This window comes from Oncorhynchus tshawytscha, linkage group LG03, assembly GCF_018296145.1.
Source record: "Oncorhynchus tshawytscha isolate Ot180627B linkage group LG03, Otsh_v2.0, whole genome shotgun sequence".
Taxonomy (NCBI): Eukaryota; Metazoa; Chordata; class Actinopteri; order Salmoniformes; family Salmonidae; genus Oncorhynchus; species Oncorhynchus tshawytscha.
In genome coordinates this window covers 79,077,548-79,096,437 of record NC_056431.1, presented here as the reverse complement: position 1 = coordinate 79,096,437, position 18,890 = coordinate 79,077,548, and the positions used below count along the sequence as shown (strand labels likewise).

Here is an 18,890-nt window from a genome sequence, read left to right as displayed (position 1 = left end):
GAGAGGAGAGGAGAGGAGATAAGCATAATAAGCATAATAAGCATGATGCCAGCAGTATGTATGCCTGAATAAGCATGATGCCAGCAGTATGTATGCCTGAATAAGCATGATGCCAGCAGTATGTATGCCTGAATAAGCATGATGCCAGCAGTATGTATGCCTGAATAAGCATGATGCCAGCAGTATGTATGCCTGAATAAGCATGAAGCCAGCAGTATGTTCTGGGAAAAGGTATGGCAAAAACACAGCCCACCCCCCTCTCTATAACCCTGTGTTGAGGCATGTTATGGTCACCAGGGTGAACCTCTATAACCCTGTGTTGAGGCATGTTATGGTCACCAGGGTGAACCTCTATAACCCTGTGTAGAGGCATGTTATGGTCACCAGGGTGAACCTCTATAACCCTGTGTAGAGGCATGTTATGGTCACCAGGGTGAACCTCTATAACCCTGTGTTGAGGCATGTTATGGTCACCAATGACACTGAGTCAATGTCAATACTGTTCACCCTCCTAGATCAATACTGTTACCCTCCTAGTTCAATACTGTTCACCCTCCTAGTTCAATACTGTTCACCCTCCTAGTTCACTACTGTTCACCCTCCTAGTTCACTACTGTTCACCCTCCTAGTTCACTACTGTTCACCCTCCTAGTTCACTACTGTTCACCCTACACCCCAGGGTTTAGATACCCCTGTGTTATCTGTGTTAACTGTTCTGTGAAAGCAAACTGCACTGCTGTGTCGTGTACCTCCCTAATCCCTCCCTCTTCCTCCACACCATTCAAAATAAACAATCTTTCACTGGAGGTTAGCTTCTTCTCTATCTCTCCTCACACCCAGTCTCCTCTCTCTCTCTCTCTCTTTCTCTGTCTGTCTGTCTGTCTGTCTGTCTGTCTGTCTGTCTGTCTGTCTGTCTGTCTGTCTGTCTGTCTGTCTGTCTGTCTGTCTGTCTGTCTGTCTGTCTGTCTGTCTGTCTGTCTGTCTGTCTGTCTGTCTGTCTGTCTCTGTCTCTCTCTCTCTCTCTCTCTCCTGTCTCTCTCTCTCTCTCTCTCTCTCTCTCCCAGTCTCCTCTCTCTCGATTCAATTCAATGGACTTCATTGCCAAAGCAAGTGGAATAGATAATAAACCAAAGTTAAATATTTGTGCAGCTCAGTTTTCCACCTCATTTTGAGGACAGTGGTAGTCTTCTGTTGAGAGCCAGGTTTGCCTCTCTCAATAGCAAGGTTATGCTCACTGTCTGTACATAGTCAAGTTTTTTTGTGATTTAGGGTCAGTCACAGTGGTCAGGTATTCTGCCGCTGTGTACTCTCTGTTTAGGGCCAAATAGCATTCTAGTTTGCTCTGTTTTTTGGGTTAATTCTTCTCAATGTGTCAAGTAATTATCTTTTTGTTTTCTCATGATTTGGTTGTCTCTAATAGGTCGTTACGAATAAAACATCACCAACATCTTTTTATTTTATTTTTACATTTAACCTTTATTTAACTAGGCAAGTCTGGAACAAATTCGTATTTACAATGACGGCCTACCCCGGCAATGCTGGGCCAATTGTGTCCTATGGGACTCCTTAATCACAGCCGGATATATACAATGCAAATTAATTACTTAAAAATCATACAATGTGATTTTCTGGATTTTTGTTTTAGATTCCGTCTCTCACAGTTGAAGTGTACCTATGCTAAACATTACAGACCTCTACATGCTTTGTAAGTAGGAAAACCTGCAAAATCGGCAGTGTATCAAATACTTGTTCTCCCCACTGTATATATTTGTCAATTCAAGGGCTTTATTGGCTCCCTCTCTGTGTCTCTCTGTGTCTCCGAGGGTCTGAGTGCTGGGGTGTTAACACTAACGGCCATTTTGTGTTTGAGTCCACCGGGTGGGTTCTGTCAAACCACACACATGAGCTTCCCCCAGTCCCAGTAGGCCTGTGTCGTTGAATCAGACTACACCAGACCACCACACGTGTTGTGTTAGTAACTCCATCACCCGCTCCCCTCCCTTCCTCCCCTCCCTCCTCTCCTCCTCTCCCCCTCCTCCCGCCCCATCTCCCCTCCCTTCCTCCCCTCCCTCCTCTCCTCCTCTACCCCTCCTCCCGCCCCATCTCCCCTCCCTCCCTTCCTCCCCTCCCTCCTCTCCTCCTCTCCCCCTCCCTTCGCCCCCATCTCCCCTCCCTTCCTCCCCTCCCTCCTCTCCTCCCTCTCCCCCTCCTCCCGCCCCCCATCTCCCCTCCCTTCCTCCCCTCCCTCCTCTCCTCCTCTCCCCCTCCCTTCCTCCCCTCCCTCCTCCCACCCCCATCTCCCTCCCTTCCTCCCCTCCCTCCTCTCCTCCTCTACCCCTCCTCCCGCCCCCACCTCCCCTCCCCTCTCCCCCTCTTCCCACCCCCATCTCCCCCCTCCCTCCCTTCCTCCCCCCTCCCTCCTCTCCTCCTCTACCCCTCCTCCCGCCCCATCTCCCCTCCCTTCTTCCCCTCCCTCCTCTCCTCCTCTCCCACTCCCTTCCTCCCCTCCCCTCTACCCCCTCCTCCCGCCCCTCCCCTCTCCCCCCTCCTCCCGCCCCCGTCTCACCAGGGCCCCCAAGCTTCTGCCAGGGCCCCCAGGCTTCTACCAGGCCCCCAAGGCTTCTACCAGGGCCCCCAGGCTTCAACCGTGGCCCCTAGGCTTCTACCAGGGTCCCCAGGTCTCACCAGGGCCCCTGGGTCTCACCAGGTCCCCAGGGTCCCCAGGCTTCTACCAGGACCCCAGGCCTCTACCAGGGCCCCCAGGCCCCCAGGGCCCCCAGGCCTCTACCAGGCCCCCAAGGCCCCCAGGCCTCTACCAGGGCCCCCAGGCCCCCAGGGCCCCCAGGCCTCTACCAGGGCCCCCAGGCCTCTACCAGGGCCCCCAGGCCACCAGGGCCCCCAGGCCTCTACCAGGGCCCCCAGGCCTCTACCAGGGCCCCCAGGCCCCCAGGGTCCCCAGGCCTCTACCAGGGCCCCCAGGCCTCTAACAGGGAGATAATGATGTGATACATTCCTCCTCAACAGTGTTGCTTCCGTCCCTCTCCTCGCCCCTACCTGGGCTCAAACCCTTTACAACTGGCTCCCACGAAGCATCGTTACCTATCGCTCCACAAAAGCCGCGGCCAAGGGAAACAACGACTTTAAGGTCGCAGAGCGAGTGACGTTACCGATTGAAATGCTATTAGCTCGCACCACCGCTAACTAGCTAGCCATTTCACACCGGTTACACTTAAAGATTGATTAATAATTTTTTATATTTTCTTAAATTTTCTTAAATAAATGCTGTGAACCTTTAAACAACATTCAAAAACAACATGGGTGATGGTTGTGACATATTATTATATATTATATTATATTATTATTATTAATATGTCCCAACATATTTGTCTAGCTAGCTACTGCCAGAACAACTCGGTTGAAAGTCCCTTTTTACACCAAGAATAGGATAACCAGCTGTCAGAGCAGCTCACAGATTACTGCACCTGTACATAGTCCATCTATAATTTAGCCCAAACAACTACCTCTTCCCCTACTGTATTTATTTATTTATTTAGCTCCTTTGCACCCCATTATTTCTATCTCTACTTTGCACATTCTTCAACTGCAAATCTACCATTCCAGTGTTTTATTTGCTATATTGGATTTACTTTGCCACCATGGCCTTTTTTTGCCTTTACCTCCCTTATCTCACCTCATTTTCTCACATCGTATATAGACTTGTTTATACTGTATTATTGACTGTATGTTTGTTTTACTCTGTGTGTTGTTTGTTGTTGTCTGCTCACACTGCTATGCTTTATCTTGGCCAGGTCGCAGTTGTAAATGAGAACTTGTTCTCAACTTGCCTACCTGGTTAAATAAAGGTGAAATAAAAGAAATAAAAAATAACATCCATGACCACAAAACTGGTCCTAAATGTTTATATCACCCATAGTTGTGTGTCTCTAGGACAAATCAACTCTGTCAGGTGTAATGTATTTGTCTAGTTTGATGTACACTTTTGCCATTGTGAATATCAGACTCACCAGTCTTGAAGATCTCATACCGCAGTGAGAAGCCAGCCCCCTGGTGAGCGTAGTCAGAGACGAACCTGATGAGGAGGACAGGGCCTGAGGATATGATGGCTGGAGGGGCGATGTTACTGCAGTGTTTACCCAACAGGTCTGCCTTCTCGCTGTTCCCATCGCGGATCTCTACGTAGTCATATCTAGTGGAGAAACACATGGAGACCATGTTTCATATTGGAAGTCCAAGAAAAAAACAGTAGAAAGAAAAATGTGTCTTCTGACAGGAGAGAAGAAAACAAAAAAAACATATAAATATATATAATATATATATATAATCACAAGAAACAGTCGTGACATGGGGTTCATTAGTGTCTCAAATGGCACCCTACTCCCATCACTTAGCCCTATGGGCCCTGATCAAAGTAGTGCACTATGTTTCCCGTATATAGAGTCTCTATCCAGATGGAGACTATTATTGTGTGTCACTCCAAGCTAGTCTCCGTTCTTCTCTGGTCGTTGACCTCTAGTGACCTGCTCTAATCTTTCTCCAAAAACGAATTCCTACTCGTCAGTTTCCTGAGCTTTAGTAACAGCATCCTACCTCCATAGTAACAGGATCCCACCTCCATAGTAACAGGATCCTGCCTCCATAGTAACAGGATCCTACCTCCATAGTAACAGGATCCTACCTCCATAGTAAGATAGACACAGGGCAGTATAGTAGTTGTTTTATGGTAATATAGACACAGGGCAGTATAGTAGTTGTTTTATGGTAATATAGACAGGGCAGTAGAGTAGTTGTTTTATGGTAATATAGACAGGGCAGTAGAGTAGTTGTTTTATGGTAATATAGACAGGGCAGTATAGTAGTTGTTTTATGGTAATATAGACACAGGGCAGTAGAGTAGTTGTTTTATGGTAATATAGACAGGGCAGTATAGTAGTTGTTTTATGGTAATATAGACACGGGGCAGTATAGTAGTTGTTTTATGGTAATATAGACACAGGGCAGTATAGTAGTTGTTTTATGGTAATATAGACAGGGCAGTAGAGTAGTTGTTTTATGGTAATATAGACAGGGCAGTAGAGTAGTTGTTTTATGGTAATATAGACAGGGCAGTATAGTAGTTGTTTTATGGTAATATAGACACGGGGCAGTAGAGCAAGGCTGTGGTGATATCCTTTGATCTGTCAATCAGTGCAGAATAAAAGTAGTGTTGTCTGACAATGGGAGCAAGACTGCCAAGAGTAACTCCAGACCCCAATGTCCTCCCATTGTAATGAAACGTTTAGTGCAGTACGGTTCTGCTGATAAGGTCTAACGACCCCCAGGCCACACAGCTACAGGTGCCAGCCACCACGACTCCCCAGTGAGGAAACAGGATTACAGCTGCTTCTGTTAGAGTTAATGGAGATCTCTGGTTGTTCAACTGAGGTACTAGAACCAGGCCTGTTGTTGTTGTAGTTGTGTGTGTGTGTGTGTGTGTGTGTGTGTGTGTGTGTGTGTGTGTGTGTGTGTGTGTGTGTGTGTGTTTTAAACATGGAGACAACGACCAGCAGTATGGAGACAACGACCAGCAGTATGGAGACAACAACCAGCAGTATGGAGACAACAACCAGCAGTATGGAGACAACGACCAGCAGTATGGAGACAACGACCAGCAGTATGGAGACAACAACCAGCAGTATGGAGACAACGACCAGCAGTATGGAGACAACAACCAGCAGTATGGAGACAACGACCAGCAGTATGGAGACAACGACCAGCAGTATGGAGACAACAACCAGCAGTATGGAGACAACGACCAGCAGTATGGAGACAACGACCAGCAGTATGGAGACAACGACCAGCAGTATGGAGACAACGACCAGCAGTATGGAGACAACGACCAGCAGTATGGAGACAACGACCAGCAGTAGGGAGACAACAACCAGCAGTATGGAGACAACGACCAGCAGTATGGAGACAACGACCAGCAGTATGGAGACAACGACCAGCAGTATGGAGACAACGACCAGCAGTATGGAGACAACAACCAGCAGTATGGAGACAACGACCAGCAGTATGGAGACAACAACCAGCAGTATGGAGACAACGACCAGCAGTATGGAGACAACGACCAGCAGTATGGAGACAACAACCAGCAGTATGGAGACAACAACCAGCAGTATGGAGACAACGACCAGCAGTATGGAGACAACGACCAGCAGTATGGAGACAACAACCAGCAGTATGGAGACAACGACCAGCAGTATGGAGACAACAACCAGCAGTATGGAGACAACGACCAGCAGTATGGAGACAACGACCAGCAGTATGGAGACAACAACCAGCAGTATGGAGACAACGACCAGCAGTATGGAGACAACGACCAGCAGTATGGAGACAACGACCAGCAGTATGGAGACAACGACCAGCAGTATGGAGACAACGACCAGCAGTATGGAGACAACGACCAGCAGTATGGAGACAACAACCAGCAGTATGGAGACAACGACCAGCAGTATGGAGACAACGACCAGCAGTATGGAGACAACGACCAGCAGTATGGAGACAACGACCAGCAGTATGGAGACAACAACCAGCAGTATGGAGACAACGACCAGCAGTATGGAGACAACAACCAGCAGTATGGAGACAACGACCAGCAGTATGGAGACAACGACCAGCAGTATGGAGACAACAACCAGCAGTATGGAGACAACGACCAGCAGTATGGAGACAACGACCAGCAGTATGGAGACAACGACCAGCAGTATGGAGACAACGACCAGCAGTATGGAGACAACGACCAGCAGTATGGAGACAACGACCAGCAGTATGGAGACAACAACCAGCAGTATGGAGACAACGACCAGCAGTATGGAGACAACGACCAGCAGTATGGAGACAACGACCAGCAGTATGGAGACAACGACCAGCAGTATGGAGACAACAACCAGCAGTATGGAGACAACGACCAGCAGTATGGAGACAACGACCAGCAGTATGGAGACAACGACCAGCAGTATCAAGGCTGTTTTAATCAGGGAGACAACGACCAGCAGTATCAAGGCTGTTTTAATAGGCTATACGGTAGGTTATAGGGCAGGTTAAACGGTAGGTTATAGGGCAGGTTATACGGTAGGTTATAGGGCAGGCTATACGGTAGGTTATAGGGCAGGTTATATGGTAGGTTATAGGGCAGGTTATATGGTAGGTTATAGGGCAGGTTATATGGTAGGTTATAGGGCAGGTTATATGGTAGGTTATAGGGCAGGTTATATGGTAGGTTATAGGGCAGGTTATACGGTAGGTTATAGGGCAGGTTATATGGTAGGTTATAGGGCAGGTTATATGGTAGGTTATAGGGTAGGTTATAGGGTAGGTTATAGGGTAGGCTATATGGTAGGTTATAGGGTAGGTTATAGGGTAGGTTATAGGGTAGGTTATATGGTAGGTTATAGGGCAGGTTATATGGTAGGTTATAGGGCAGGTTATACGGTAGGTTATAGGGCAGGTTATATGGTAGGTTATAGGGCAGGTTATACGGTAGGTTATAGGGCAGGTTATATGGTAGGTTATCGGGTAACGGGTAGAGAGACTGCAGAATGTTGAGGGCTAACTTTCTCATCTCATGCACAACATATAATGTTTTCCATACTATTTACTAATTTATGAGACACTTCACGTTTCAGTGTAAAACTATGGATTCCTTAGCCACACTCCACATTCCACAAATGACCATGGGTAATAAATCATGGGTAATGACCATGGGTAATGGACCATGGGTAATAAATAATGGGTAATAAATCATGGGTAATATATCATGGGTAATGGACCCTGGGTAATGGACCATGGGTAATGACCATGGGTAATAAGTCATGGGTAATGACCATGGGTAATGACCATGGGTAATAAATCATGGGTAATGGACCATGGGTAATAAATCATGGGTAATAAATCATGGGTAATAAATCATGGGTAATGGACCCTGGTATGATAACACGTTGTCCCCAATGCTCTGTCCCCTGTTCTCAGTGTGCAAGGTGTCATAAAGATGTTTTACTAGAATGGGGGAAGCCTTAGGTGTTGTTTGAGGAGCTGAGGAGGCAGTCACACAGACATCCTGACAGGCAGGGAACAGGGCACAGGGCACAGGGAACAGGGAACAGGGCACAGGGCACAGGGCACAGGGAACAGGGAACAGGGCACAGGGAACAAGGCACAGGGAACAGGGCACAGGGAATAGGGCACAGGGAACAGGGCACAGGGCACAGGGAACAGGGCACAGGGAATAGGGCACAGGGAACAGGGCACAGGGAACAAGGCACAGGGAACAAGGCACAGGGAACAGGGAACAGGGCATAGGGCACAGGGAACAAGGCACAGGGAACAGGGCACAGGGAATAGGGCACAGGGAACAGGGCACAGGGAATAGGGCACAGGGAACAGGGCACAGGGAACAGGGCACAGGGCACAGGGAACAGGGCACAGGGAATAGGGCACAGGGAACAGGGCACAGGGACAGGGCACAGGGACAGGGACAGGGAACAGAGAACAGGGATTAGGGAACAGGGCACAGGGCACAGGGAACAGAGAACAGGGAATAGGGAATAGGGAACAGGGCACAGGGCACAGAGAACAGGGAATAGGGAACAGGGAATAGGGAATAGGGAACAGGGCACAGGGCACAGGGAACAGAGAACAGAGAACAGGGAATAGGGAACAGGGAATAGGGAATAGGGAACAGGGCACAGGGCACAGGGAACAGAGAACAGAGAACAGGGAACAGGGAATAGGGAATAGGGAATAGGGAACAGGGCACAGGGCACAGGGAACAGGGAACAGGGCACAGGGAACAGGGCACAGGGAACAGGGCACAGGGAACAGGGCACAGGGAACAGGGCACAGGGAATAGGGAATAGGGAACAGGAACAGAGAACAGGGAACAGGAATAGGAATAGGGAACAGGGCACAGGGCACAGGGAACAGAGAACAGAGAACAGGGAATAGGGAATAGGGAACAGGGCACAGGGCACAGGGAACAGAGAACAGGGAATAGGGAATAGGGAACAGGGCACAGGGCACAGGGAACAGAGATCAGGGAATAGGGAATAGGAATAGGGAACAGGGCACAGGGCACAGGGAACAGAGAACAGGGAATAGGGAATAGGGAATAGGGAATAGGGAATAGGGAACAGGGCACAGGGCACAGGGAACAGAGAACAGGGAATAGGGAATAGGGAACAGGGCACAGGGAACAGAGAACAGGGAATAGGGAATAGGGAATAGGGAATAGGGAATAGGGAATAGGGAACAGGGCAGGAGGTTAACAAGTCGTCTAACACGTATAGGTTAACACCTCTACTCCAATCATTCTTGGTGTTGGTGACCCAGTGATAGCTCCTACATGTTTCGCAGAAAAAGCCTGTGTTTTAGGTTCTATATATTTACTGGTCCGCCTCCTCCTCCTCCTCCTCTAAAAATACAACATATGTTACTGCCGTGCAGGATGAAGCTGTGACAGATGTTTTTCCTCTCTCTCTGTCTCTCTGTCTCTCTGTCTCTCTGTCTCTCTCTCTCTCTGTCTCGCTCTCTCTCTCTCTCTCCCTCTCTCTCTGTCTCTCTCTCTCTCTCTCTCTGTCTCTCTGACTCTCCCTCCCTCTCTCTCTCTCTCCAGACTAATCTGCTGAGGGACACATAACCGGTGGCCTCATGTCAGGTAGAGGAATGTGGGGGTGGAGGAGAGAACCTGACACTTATCTCAGCTCCCCCCCCTCTCTGATAGACACAGACAGGTGTCCTCCCCTCCATTTTTCCCCACCTCTCCAACCACCCCCTCCTCCTAACCAGTGGCGTAAAGTAAAACTACTAGTAGTTTTTTGAGGGGGGGGGGTATCTGTACTTTACTATTTATATTTTTGACAACTTTTACTTTAACTTCACTACATTCCCAAAGAAAACAATGTATGTTTTCCACCATACGATTTCCTTGACACTCAAAAATACCAATTACATTTTGAATCCTTATTAGAGCATGATGCTGGTTCAATTCACTTAAACTTACAAATCTCATTGACATTTGTTGTCAATCCGTTTAGTTTGCTTAGTGATAGTACAGGTGTATTACATATACAGCCGTATGTGGACCTTCTAATTAATGGATGTACACCCGTTGCACTGGTGGTAGAATGGCCCTTACTGAAGAGCTCAGTGGTGGTAGAATGGTCCTTACTGAAGAGCTCAGTGGTGGTAGAATGGCCCTTACTGAAGAGCTCAGTGGTGGTAGAATGGTCCTTACTGAAGAGCTCAGTGGTGGTAGAATGGCCCTTACTGAAGAGCTCAGTGGTGGTAGAATGGCCCTTACTGAAGAGCTCAGTGGTGGTAGAATGGTCCTTACTGAAGAGCTCAGTGGTGGTAGAATGGCCCTTACTGAAGAGCTCAGTGGTGGTAGAATGGCCCTTACTGAAGAGCTCAGTGGTGGTAGAATGGCCCTTACTGAAGAGCTCAGTGGTGGTAGAATGGCCCTTACTGAAGAGCTCAGTGGTGGTAGAATGGCCCTTACTGAAGAGCTCAGTGGTGGTAGAATGGCCCTTACTGAAGAGCTCACTGGTGGTAGAATGGCCCTTACTGAAGAGCTCAGTGGTGGTAGAATGGCCCTTACTGAAGAGCTCAGTGGTGGTAGAATGGCCCTTACTGAAGAGCTCAGTGGTGGTAGAATGGCCCTTACTGAAGAGCTCACTGGTGGTAGAATGGCCCTTACTGAAGAGCTCAGTGGTGGTAGAATGGCCCTTACTGAAGAGCTCAGTGGTGGTAGAATGGCCCTTACTGAAGAGCTCAGTGGTGGTAGAATGGCCCTTACTGAAGAGCTCACTGGTGGTAGAATGGCCCTTACTGAAGAGCTCAGTGGTGGTAGAATGGCCCTCACTGAAGAGCTCAGTGGTGGTAGAATGGCCCTTACTGAAGAGCTCAGTGGTGGTAGAATGGCCCTTACTGAAGAGCTCAGTGGTGGTAGAATGGCCCTTACTGAAGAGCTCAGTGGTGGTAGAATGGCCCTTACTGAAGAGCTCAGTGGTGGTAGAATGGCCCTTACTGAAGAGCTCAGTGGTGGTAGAATGGCCCTTACTGAAGAGCTCAGTGGTGGTAGAATGGCCCTTACTGAAGAGCTCAGTGGTGGTAGAATGGCCCTTACTGAAGAGCTCAGTGGTGGTAGAATGGCCCTTACTGAAGAGCTCAGTGGTGGTAGAATGGCCCTTACTGAAGAGCTCAGTGGTGGTAGAATGGCCCTTACTGAAGAGCTCAGTGGTGGTAGAATGGCCCTTACTGAAGAGCTCAGTGGTGGTAGAATGGCCCTTACTGAAGAGCTCAGTGGTGGTAGAATGGCCCTTACTGAAGAGCTCAGTGGTGGTAGAATGGCCCTTACTGAAGAGCTCAGTGGTGGTAGAATGGCCCTTACTGAAGAGCTCAGTGGTGGTAGAATGGCCCTTACTGAAGAGCTCAGTGACTTTCAACGTGGCACCGTCAGAGGATGCCACCTTCCCAACAAGTCAATTCGTCACATTTCTGCCCTGCTAGAGATGCCCCAGGTAAGTGCTGCTATTGTGAAGTTGAAACATCTAGGAGCAACAATGGCTCAGACACAAAGTGGTAGGCCACACAAGCTCACAGAACTGGACCGCCGAGTGCTGAAGCGCGTAGCGCGTAAAAACTGTCTGTTGCGTTTTCACACCAGCCTAAGATCACCATGAACGAAGCCAGTTGTCAGCTGGGGTGTTATAAAGAGCAGTGGAAACATGTTCTCTGGCGTGATGAATCACTCTCCACCATCTGGCAGTGGAAAGGTGTTCTCTGGCGTGATGAATCACTCTCCACCATCTGGCAGTGGAAACGTGTTCTCTGGCGTGATGAATCACTCTCCACCATCTGGCAGTGGAAACGTGTTCTCTGGCGTGATGAATCACTCTCCACCATCTGGCAGTGGAAACGTGTTCTCTGGCGTGATGAATCACTCTCCACCATCTGGCAGTGGAAACATGTTCTCTGGCGTGATGAATCACTCTCCACCATCTGGCAACCCCAATGGACGAATCTGGGTTTGGCAGATGCCAGGAGAACACTACCTGCCTGAATGCATAGTGCCAACTGTAAAGTTTGGTGGATGAAGAATAATGGTCTGGAGCTGTTTTTTCATGGTTCGGGCTAGGCACCTTAGCATACAATGACATTCTAGACGATTCTGTGCTTCCGACTTTTTGGCAACAGTTTGGGGAAGGCCCTTTCTTCTTTCAGCATGACTATGCCTCCGTGCACAAAGCGTGGTCCATACAGAAATGGTTTGTTGAGATCGCTGTGGAAGTACTTGACTGGCCCTCATAGAGCCCTGACCTCAACCCCATCTAACATCGATTTATTGGGTGACTGTCACTTTTACTTGAATCATTTTCTATTAAAGGTATCTTTACTTTGACTTTTACTCAAGTATGACAATTGGGTACCACCATTGTTCCTCTCCACCCCCTGCTCTCCTCTGAGCCAGGCTTCCCAGTCTGTTTGTCCAGTCTGTCCAGGCAAAAGTAGTGCACTACATAGGGAATAGGGTGCCTTACCCTCTGTCTCTGTATTGGTTTTTCACGTCATCCAGGAGAGGAGAGATGTCAGAGAGGTGTAGGAGAGGTGTAGGAGAGGTGTAGGATATGTGTCAGAAAGGTGTAGGAGAGGTGTAGGAGAGGTGTCAGAGAGGTGTAGGAGAGATGTCAGAGAGGTGTAGGAGAGGTGTCAGAGAGGTGTAGGAGAGATGTCAGAGAGGTGTAGGAGAGGTGTAGGAGGGACGTCAGAGAGGTGTAGGAGAGGTGTAGGAGAGATGTCAGAAAGGTGTAGGAAAGGTGTAGGAGAGGTGTAGGAGAGGTATCAGAGAGGTGTAGGATATGTGTCAGAGAGGTGTAGGAGAGGTGTAGGAGAGGTGTCAGAGAGGTGTTGGAGAGCAGTCAGAGAGGTGTAGGAGAGATGTCAGAGAGGTGTAGGAGATGTGTAGGAGATGTGTAGGAGAGGTGTAGGAGAGGTGTCGGAGAGGTGTAGGTGAAGTGTAGGAGAGATATAGGAGAGGTGTCAGAGAGGTTTAGGAGAGGTGTAGGAGAGGTGTAGGTGAGGTGTAGGAGAGATGTAAGAGAGGTGTTGGAGAGATGTAGGAGAGGTGTGGGTGAGGTGTAGGAGAGGTGTAGGAGAGGTGTAGGAGAGGTGTAGGAGAGATGTAGGTGAGGTGTAGGAGAGATGTAGGTGAGGTGTAGGAGAGATATAGGAGAGGTGTAGGAGAGGTGTAGGTGAGGTGTAGGAGATATGTAGGAGAGGTGTAAGAGAGGTGTAGGAGAGGTGTAAGAGAGGTATAGGAGAGGTGTAGGAGAAAAAACAACTTGAATTGACAGAAAAAGATGTTGTGAAATATATATCCCCTCCTCAGAAACCCCATATTACTCAGAGGAGATCTTCCCCACACTTAAGGAAGAGACGTGCCATTTCCAAGCCCAAGGAAATGTGCTCATCTGTGGGGACACAAATTCGCGCACAGGAACACTACCTGATCTAACGACCACATGAGGGGACAGCTTTATTACAGGCCATACTGTTTCTAACTGCCTTAATCTCCCCATAGAAACAACAGTGACAGCACCGTCAACAACAAAAAAGACAGTACAACAGCAAGCAGCTGACACTAATTGAGGAGTCATAAACACAAACATCTTCTGACAAAAAACTAGAAAAAACTAAAAAAATTGAATCAAGAGGAATTAGCGAAACAAAATGGTGACCTATGACCTATGGACAACCCATTTACAACACTCTACAACACCGTTCAAATTGACACAAACGCAGAACAACATCAAATTCATGAGAAGTTGAATGGACTAGTTAATGCTATAAAGGACAGTCAAAATCCATTGGACTCCCAAATTACTGACCAGGAGCTCTATAAGACACTAAACTATTACTGACCAGGAGCTCTATAAGACACTAAACTATTACTGACCAGGAGCTCTATAAGACACTAAACTATTACTGACCAGGAGCTCTATAAGACACTAAACTATTACTGACCAGGAGCTCTATAAGAAACTAAACTATTACTGACCAGGAGCTCTATAAGAAACTAAACTATTACTGACCAGGAGCACTATAAGACACTAAACTATTACTGACCAGGAGCTCTATAAGAAACTAAACTATTACTGACCAGGAGCTCTACAAGACACTAAACTATTACTGACCAGGAGCACTATAAGACACTAAACTATTACTGACCAGGAGCACTATAAGACACTAAACTATTACTGACCAGGAGCACTATAAGACACTAAACTATTACTGACCAGGAGCTCTATAAGAAACTAAACTATTACTGACCAGGAGCTCTATAAGAAACTAAACTATTACTGACCAGGAGCACTATAAGACACTAAACTATTACTGACCAGGAGCTCTATAAGAAACTAAACTATTACTGACCAGGAGCACTGTAAGACACTAAACTATTACTGACCAGGAGCTCTATAAGAAACTAAACTATTACTGACCAGGAGCTCTATAAGACACTAAACTATTACTGACCAGGAGCACTATAAGACACTAAACTATTACTGACCAGGAGCACTATAAGACACTAAACTATTACTGACCAGGAGCTCTATAAGAAACTAAACTATTACTGACCAGGAGCACTATAAGACACTAAACTATTACTGACCAGGAGCTCTATAAGAAACTAAACTATTACTGACCAGGAGCTCTACAAGACACTAAACTATTACTGACCAGGAGCACTATAAGACACTAAACTATTACTGACCAGGAGCACTATAAGACACTAAACTATTACTGACCAGGAGCACTATAAGACACTAAACTATTACTGACCAGGAGCTCTATAAGAAACTAAACTATTACTGACCAGGAGCACTGTAAGACACTAAACTATTACTGACCAGGAGCTCTATAAGAAACTAAACTATTACTGACCAGGAGCTCTATAAGACACTAAACTATTACTGACCAGGAGCACTATAAGACACTAAACTATTACTGACCAGGAGCACTATAAGACACTAAACTATTACTGACCAGGAGCACTATAAGAAACTAAACTATTACTGACCAGGAGCACTACAAGAAACTAAACTATTACTGACCAGGAGCTCTATAAGAAACTAAACTATTACTGACCAGGAGCTCTACAAGAAACTTCAGGCCCTCAAATATAAAAAAGCAATGCGGACCTGATGGCATCCTAAATGAGATGCTCAAACTCGCTAGTGAAAAATGTAATTTGGCTATATTAAAACTGTTTAATTTGATCCTGAGTGTAGGTTATTTCCCTGACATCTGGAATCAAGGACTCATAACCCCAATCTTTAAGAACGGAGACAAATGTGACCCTAACAATTACAGAGGCATTTGTGTGAACAGTAACCTGGGGAAGGTTTTCTGTAGTATTATAAACATAAGAGTTCTAAACTTCCTTAATAAGCCCAATGTCTTGAGTAAAAGACTAATTGGATTTATACCAAAACATCACACAACTGATCATATCTACATCCTACACACCCTGATTGATAAACATGTCCACCAAAATAATACCAAAATGTACGCTTGCTTTATCGACTTCCAAAAAGCATTTGATTCTATTTGGCATACAGGACTGTTCTAGAAAGTTATTGAAAGTGTTGTAGGGGGTAAAACATATGACATAATTAAATCAATGTCTACCGGCAAAACATGCAGCATTAAAATTGGCAAGAAAGTAACAGAATTCTTTAACCAGGGGCGGGGCCTTCGCCAGGGTTGCAATCTGAGCCCTGCACTCTTCAATATTTACATCAACGAATTGGCCACTATTCTAGAAAAATCCTCAGCCCCTGGTGTTAGTCTCCACAATTCAGAGGAACCTGTTAAGGATAGGGGGCAGCATTTTCTCTTTTGGATGAATAGCATGCCCAGAGTGAACTGCCTCCTACTCAGTCCCAAATGCTAATATATGCATATTATTATTAGTATTGGGTAGAAAACACTCTGAAGTTTCTAAAACTGTTTGAATGATGTCTGTGAGTATAACAGAACTCATACGGCAGGCGAAAACCTGAGAAAAATCCAACCAGGAGGTGGGAAATCTGAGGTTTGTAGTTAATTCAAAGCTTGAACTACCGAATACACAGTGCCTATGGGGTCAAGTTGCACATCCACTAGATGTCAACCATCTTTAGAAACTTATTTTGCTTATGCTATAAAGGAGGAGGGAATGGGAGCTGAATGAGTCATGGGTCTGGCTCATGACGCGCGGTCCCGGCAGAGTTAGCGCTCGTTACAGTGCTTTTCTACAGACAATGGAATTCTCCGGTTGGAACATTATTGAAGATTTATGATAAAAACATCCTAAAGATTGATTCCATACATCGTTTGACATGTTTCTACGACCTGTAACGGAATTTTTTGAGTTTTTGTCTGGACGTAGTGCTCGCGCCTCATGAAGATGGATTACTGGGCTGAACACGTTAACAACAGGTGGCTATTTGGACATAAATTATGGACTTTGTGGAACTTTATGGAACAAATCAGTCATTTATTGTTGAACTGGGATTCCTGGGAGTGCCTTCTGATGAAGATCATCAAAGGTAAGTGAGTATTTAGAATGTTATTTCTAACTTCTGTTGACTCCAACTTGGCAGATGTTTCTCTGGCTGTTTTGGGCTCTGAGCGCCGTTCTCAGATTATGCTTTTTCCGTAAAGTTTTTTTGAAATGTTAATTATGAGTATTTCTGGGATTTGATGTGGCTATCTGCAAAATCACCGGATGTTTTGGAATCAAAACATTACTGCACGTAACACGCCAATGTAAACTGAGATTTTTGGATATAAATATGCACATTATCGAACAAAACACACATGTATTGTGTAACATGATGCCTTATGAGTGTCATCTGATGAAGATCATCAAAGGTTAGTGATTACTTTTATCTATATTTCTGCTTTTTGTGACTCCTATCTTTGGCTGGGAAAATGGCTGTGTGTTTTTTTGACTTGGCTATGATGTAACATAATCATATGTTGTGCTTTCGCTGTAAAGCATTTTTTAAATCGGACACGATGGGTAGATTAACAAGACGTTTATCTTTCATTTGCTGTATTGGACTTGTTAATGTGTGAAAGTTACATATTTCTAAAAAATATTTTTGAATTTTACGCGCTGCCCTTTCAGCGGAATGCCCTAGAAAGGTTAAACGCCTGCTCTTCGCAGATGACCTATGACTTATCACCCACAGCACATGGCCTACAGCAGAGCCTGGACCTGCTAGAGCAGTACTGCCAGACCTGAACTTTCTCCATTTATAGCTACTACGGTTTAGCTGTTAGCTACTACGGTTTAGCATTGAGATGGGGGTGTTTTTCTAATACATCTATGATGTAGACCAAATGTATCTGAGTTGGAAGTTGGTGGATCTGGGAAAGCACTGGATGTTCACTCACAGTGAGCCTAACGTAGAATTACATTGGGGAGATGTGGGTCGACTAAGTACCGTCAAATGTGAATTCGATTTCCTAGTAGTCTGACAGGCTGCTGAAACCCCTTTCTCTGATTCAGTGTGAACAGAAGTAAACTGTGACGTGTGAGAAATGTTCGCTCCTCAAAGAGTGAATGTGTGAATGGCAATTAACATACACCAGGAGGGTTGGGAGAGGAGGGGGTAAGGAGGGGGTGAGGAGGGGTGAGGAGGAGGGGATAAGGAGGGGTGAGGAGGGGGTGTGAGGAGGGGGTAAGGAGGGGTGAGGGGGAGGGGGTAAGGAGGGGGGTGAGGAGGAGGGGATAAGGAGGGGGTGTGAGGAGGAGGGGGCAAGGAGGAGGGAGGAGGGGTGTGGAGGAGGGGGTAAGGAGGGGTGTGGAGGAGGGGGCAAGGAGGAGGGGTGTGGAGGAGGGGGTAAGGAGGGGTGAGGAGGAGGGTGCATGGAGGAGGGGGTGAGGAGGTGGAGGGATCACACAGACTTCTCCCCGGTCACGTCAGAATACAGCCTTTCAGAGGAACACACACACAGACGGACACACACTTCAACTGCGGAGTGTGCTCAGGAGCGGGGTGACATGGGAGAGCTTGGGAAGGTTGAACACTGGCGTTGCGGATAAGTAGCAGGGGTTTGATGGCACAAGCGGAGAGACCAGCCAACAGAGTGTTTCAGTTGTCCAGACAGAGAGGACAAGAGCCTGAAATAGGACCTGCTCAGCTTCCTGTGTGAGGTAGGGTCGTACTCTACGGATGTTCCTCTTCCTGTGTGAGGTAGGGTCGTACTCTACGGATGTTCCACTTCCTGTGTGAGGAAAGGTCGTACTCTACGGATGTTCCTCTTCCTGTGTGAGGAAAGGTCGTACTCTACGGATGTTCCTCTTCCTGTGTGAGGTAGGGTCGTACTCTACAGATGTTCCTCTTAATGTGTGAGGTAGGGTCGTACTCTACGGATGTTCCTCTTCCTGTGTGAGGTAGGGTCGTACTCTACGGATGTTCCTCTTCCTGTGTGAGGTAGGGTCGTACTCTATGGATGTTCCACTCCCTGTGTGAGGTAGGAGGTAAGTTGACGAAGAGGTCCTTGAGCGGGAAGACTTTCCCCGGGAGATCATGTGAGGATATGACAGAGCTGAGTGACTTGGTCTATAGAGAGAAGTATCATAAAACAGGGAGTATCATTATACAGGGAATAGAGGGATCATCATAATACAGGGAGTATCATAATACAGGGAGTATCATAATACAGGGATATCATAATAAAGGGAGTATCATAATACAGGGAGTATCATAATACAGGGAGTATCATAATACAGGGAGTATCATAATACAGGGAGTATCATAATACAGGGATATCATAATACA

General features: G+C 46.8%; 1 protein-coding gene across 2 annotated transcripts in view; it reads right to left on the bottom strand.

Annotated features, from left to right (window-relative positions):
- The window catches only part of LOC112246167 (neuropilin-2), a 320,170-nt gene that overhangs the window by 226,913 nt on the left and 74,367 nt on the right, over positions 1–18,890 (bottom strand). For both annotated transcript variants that reach the window (XM_042320049.1, XM_042320048.1), the window contains exon 3: positions 4,026–4,207. In XM_042320049.1, coding sequence (XP_042175983.1) covers positions 4,026–4,207 — 182 coding nt within the window. The remainder of the gene's footprint in view (positions 1–4,025; positions 4,208–18,890) is intronic.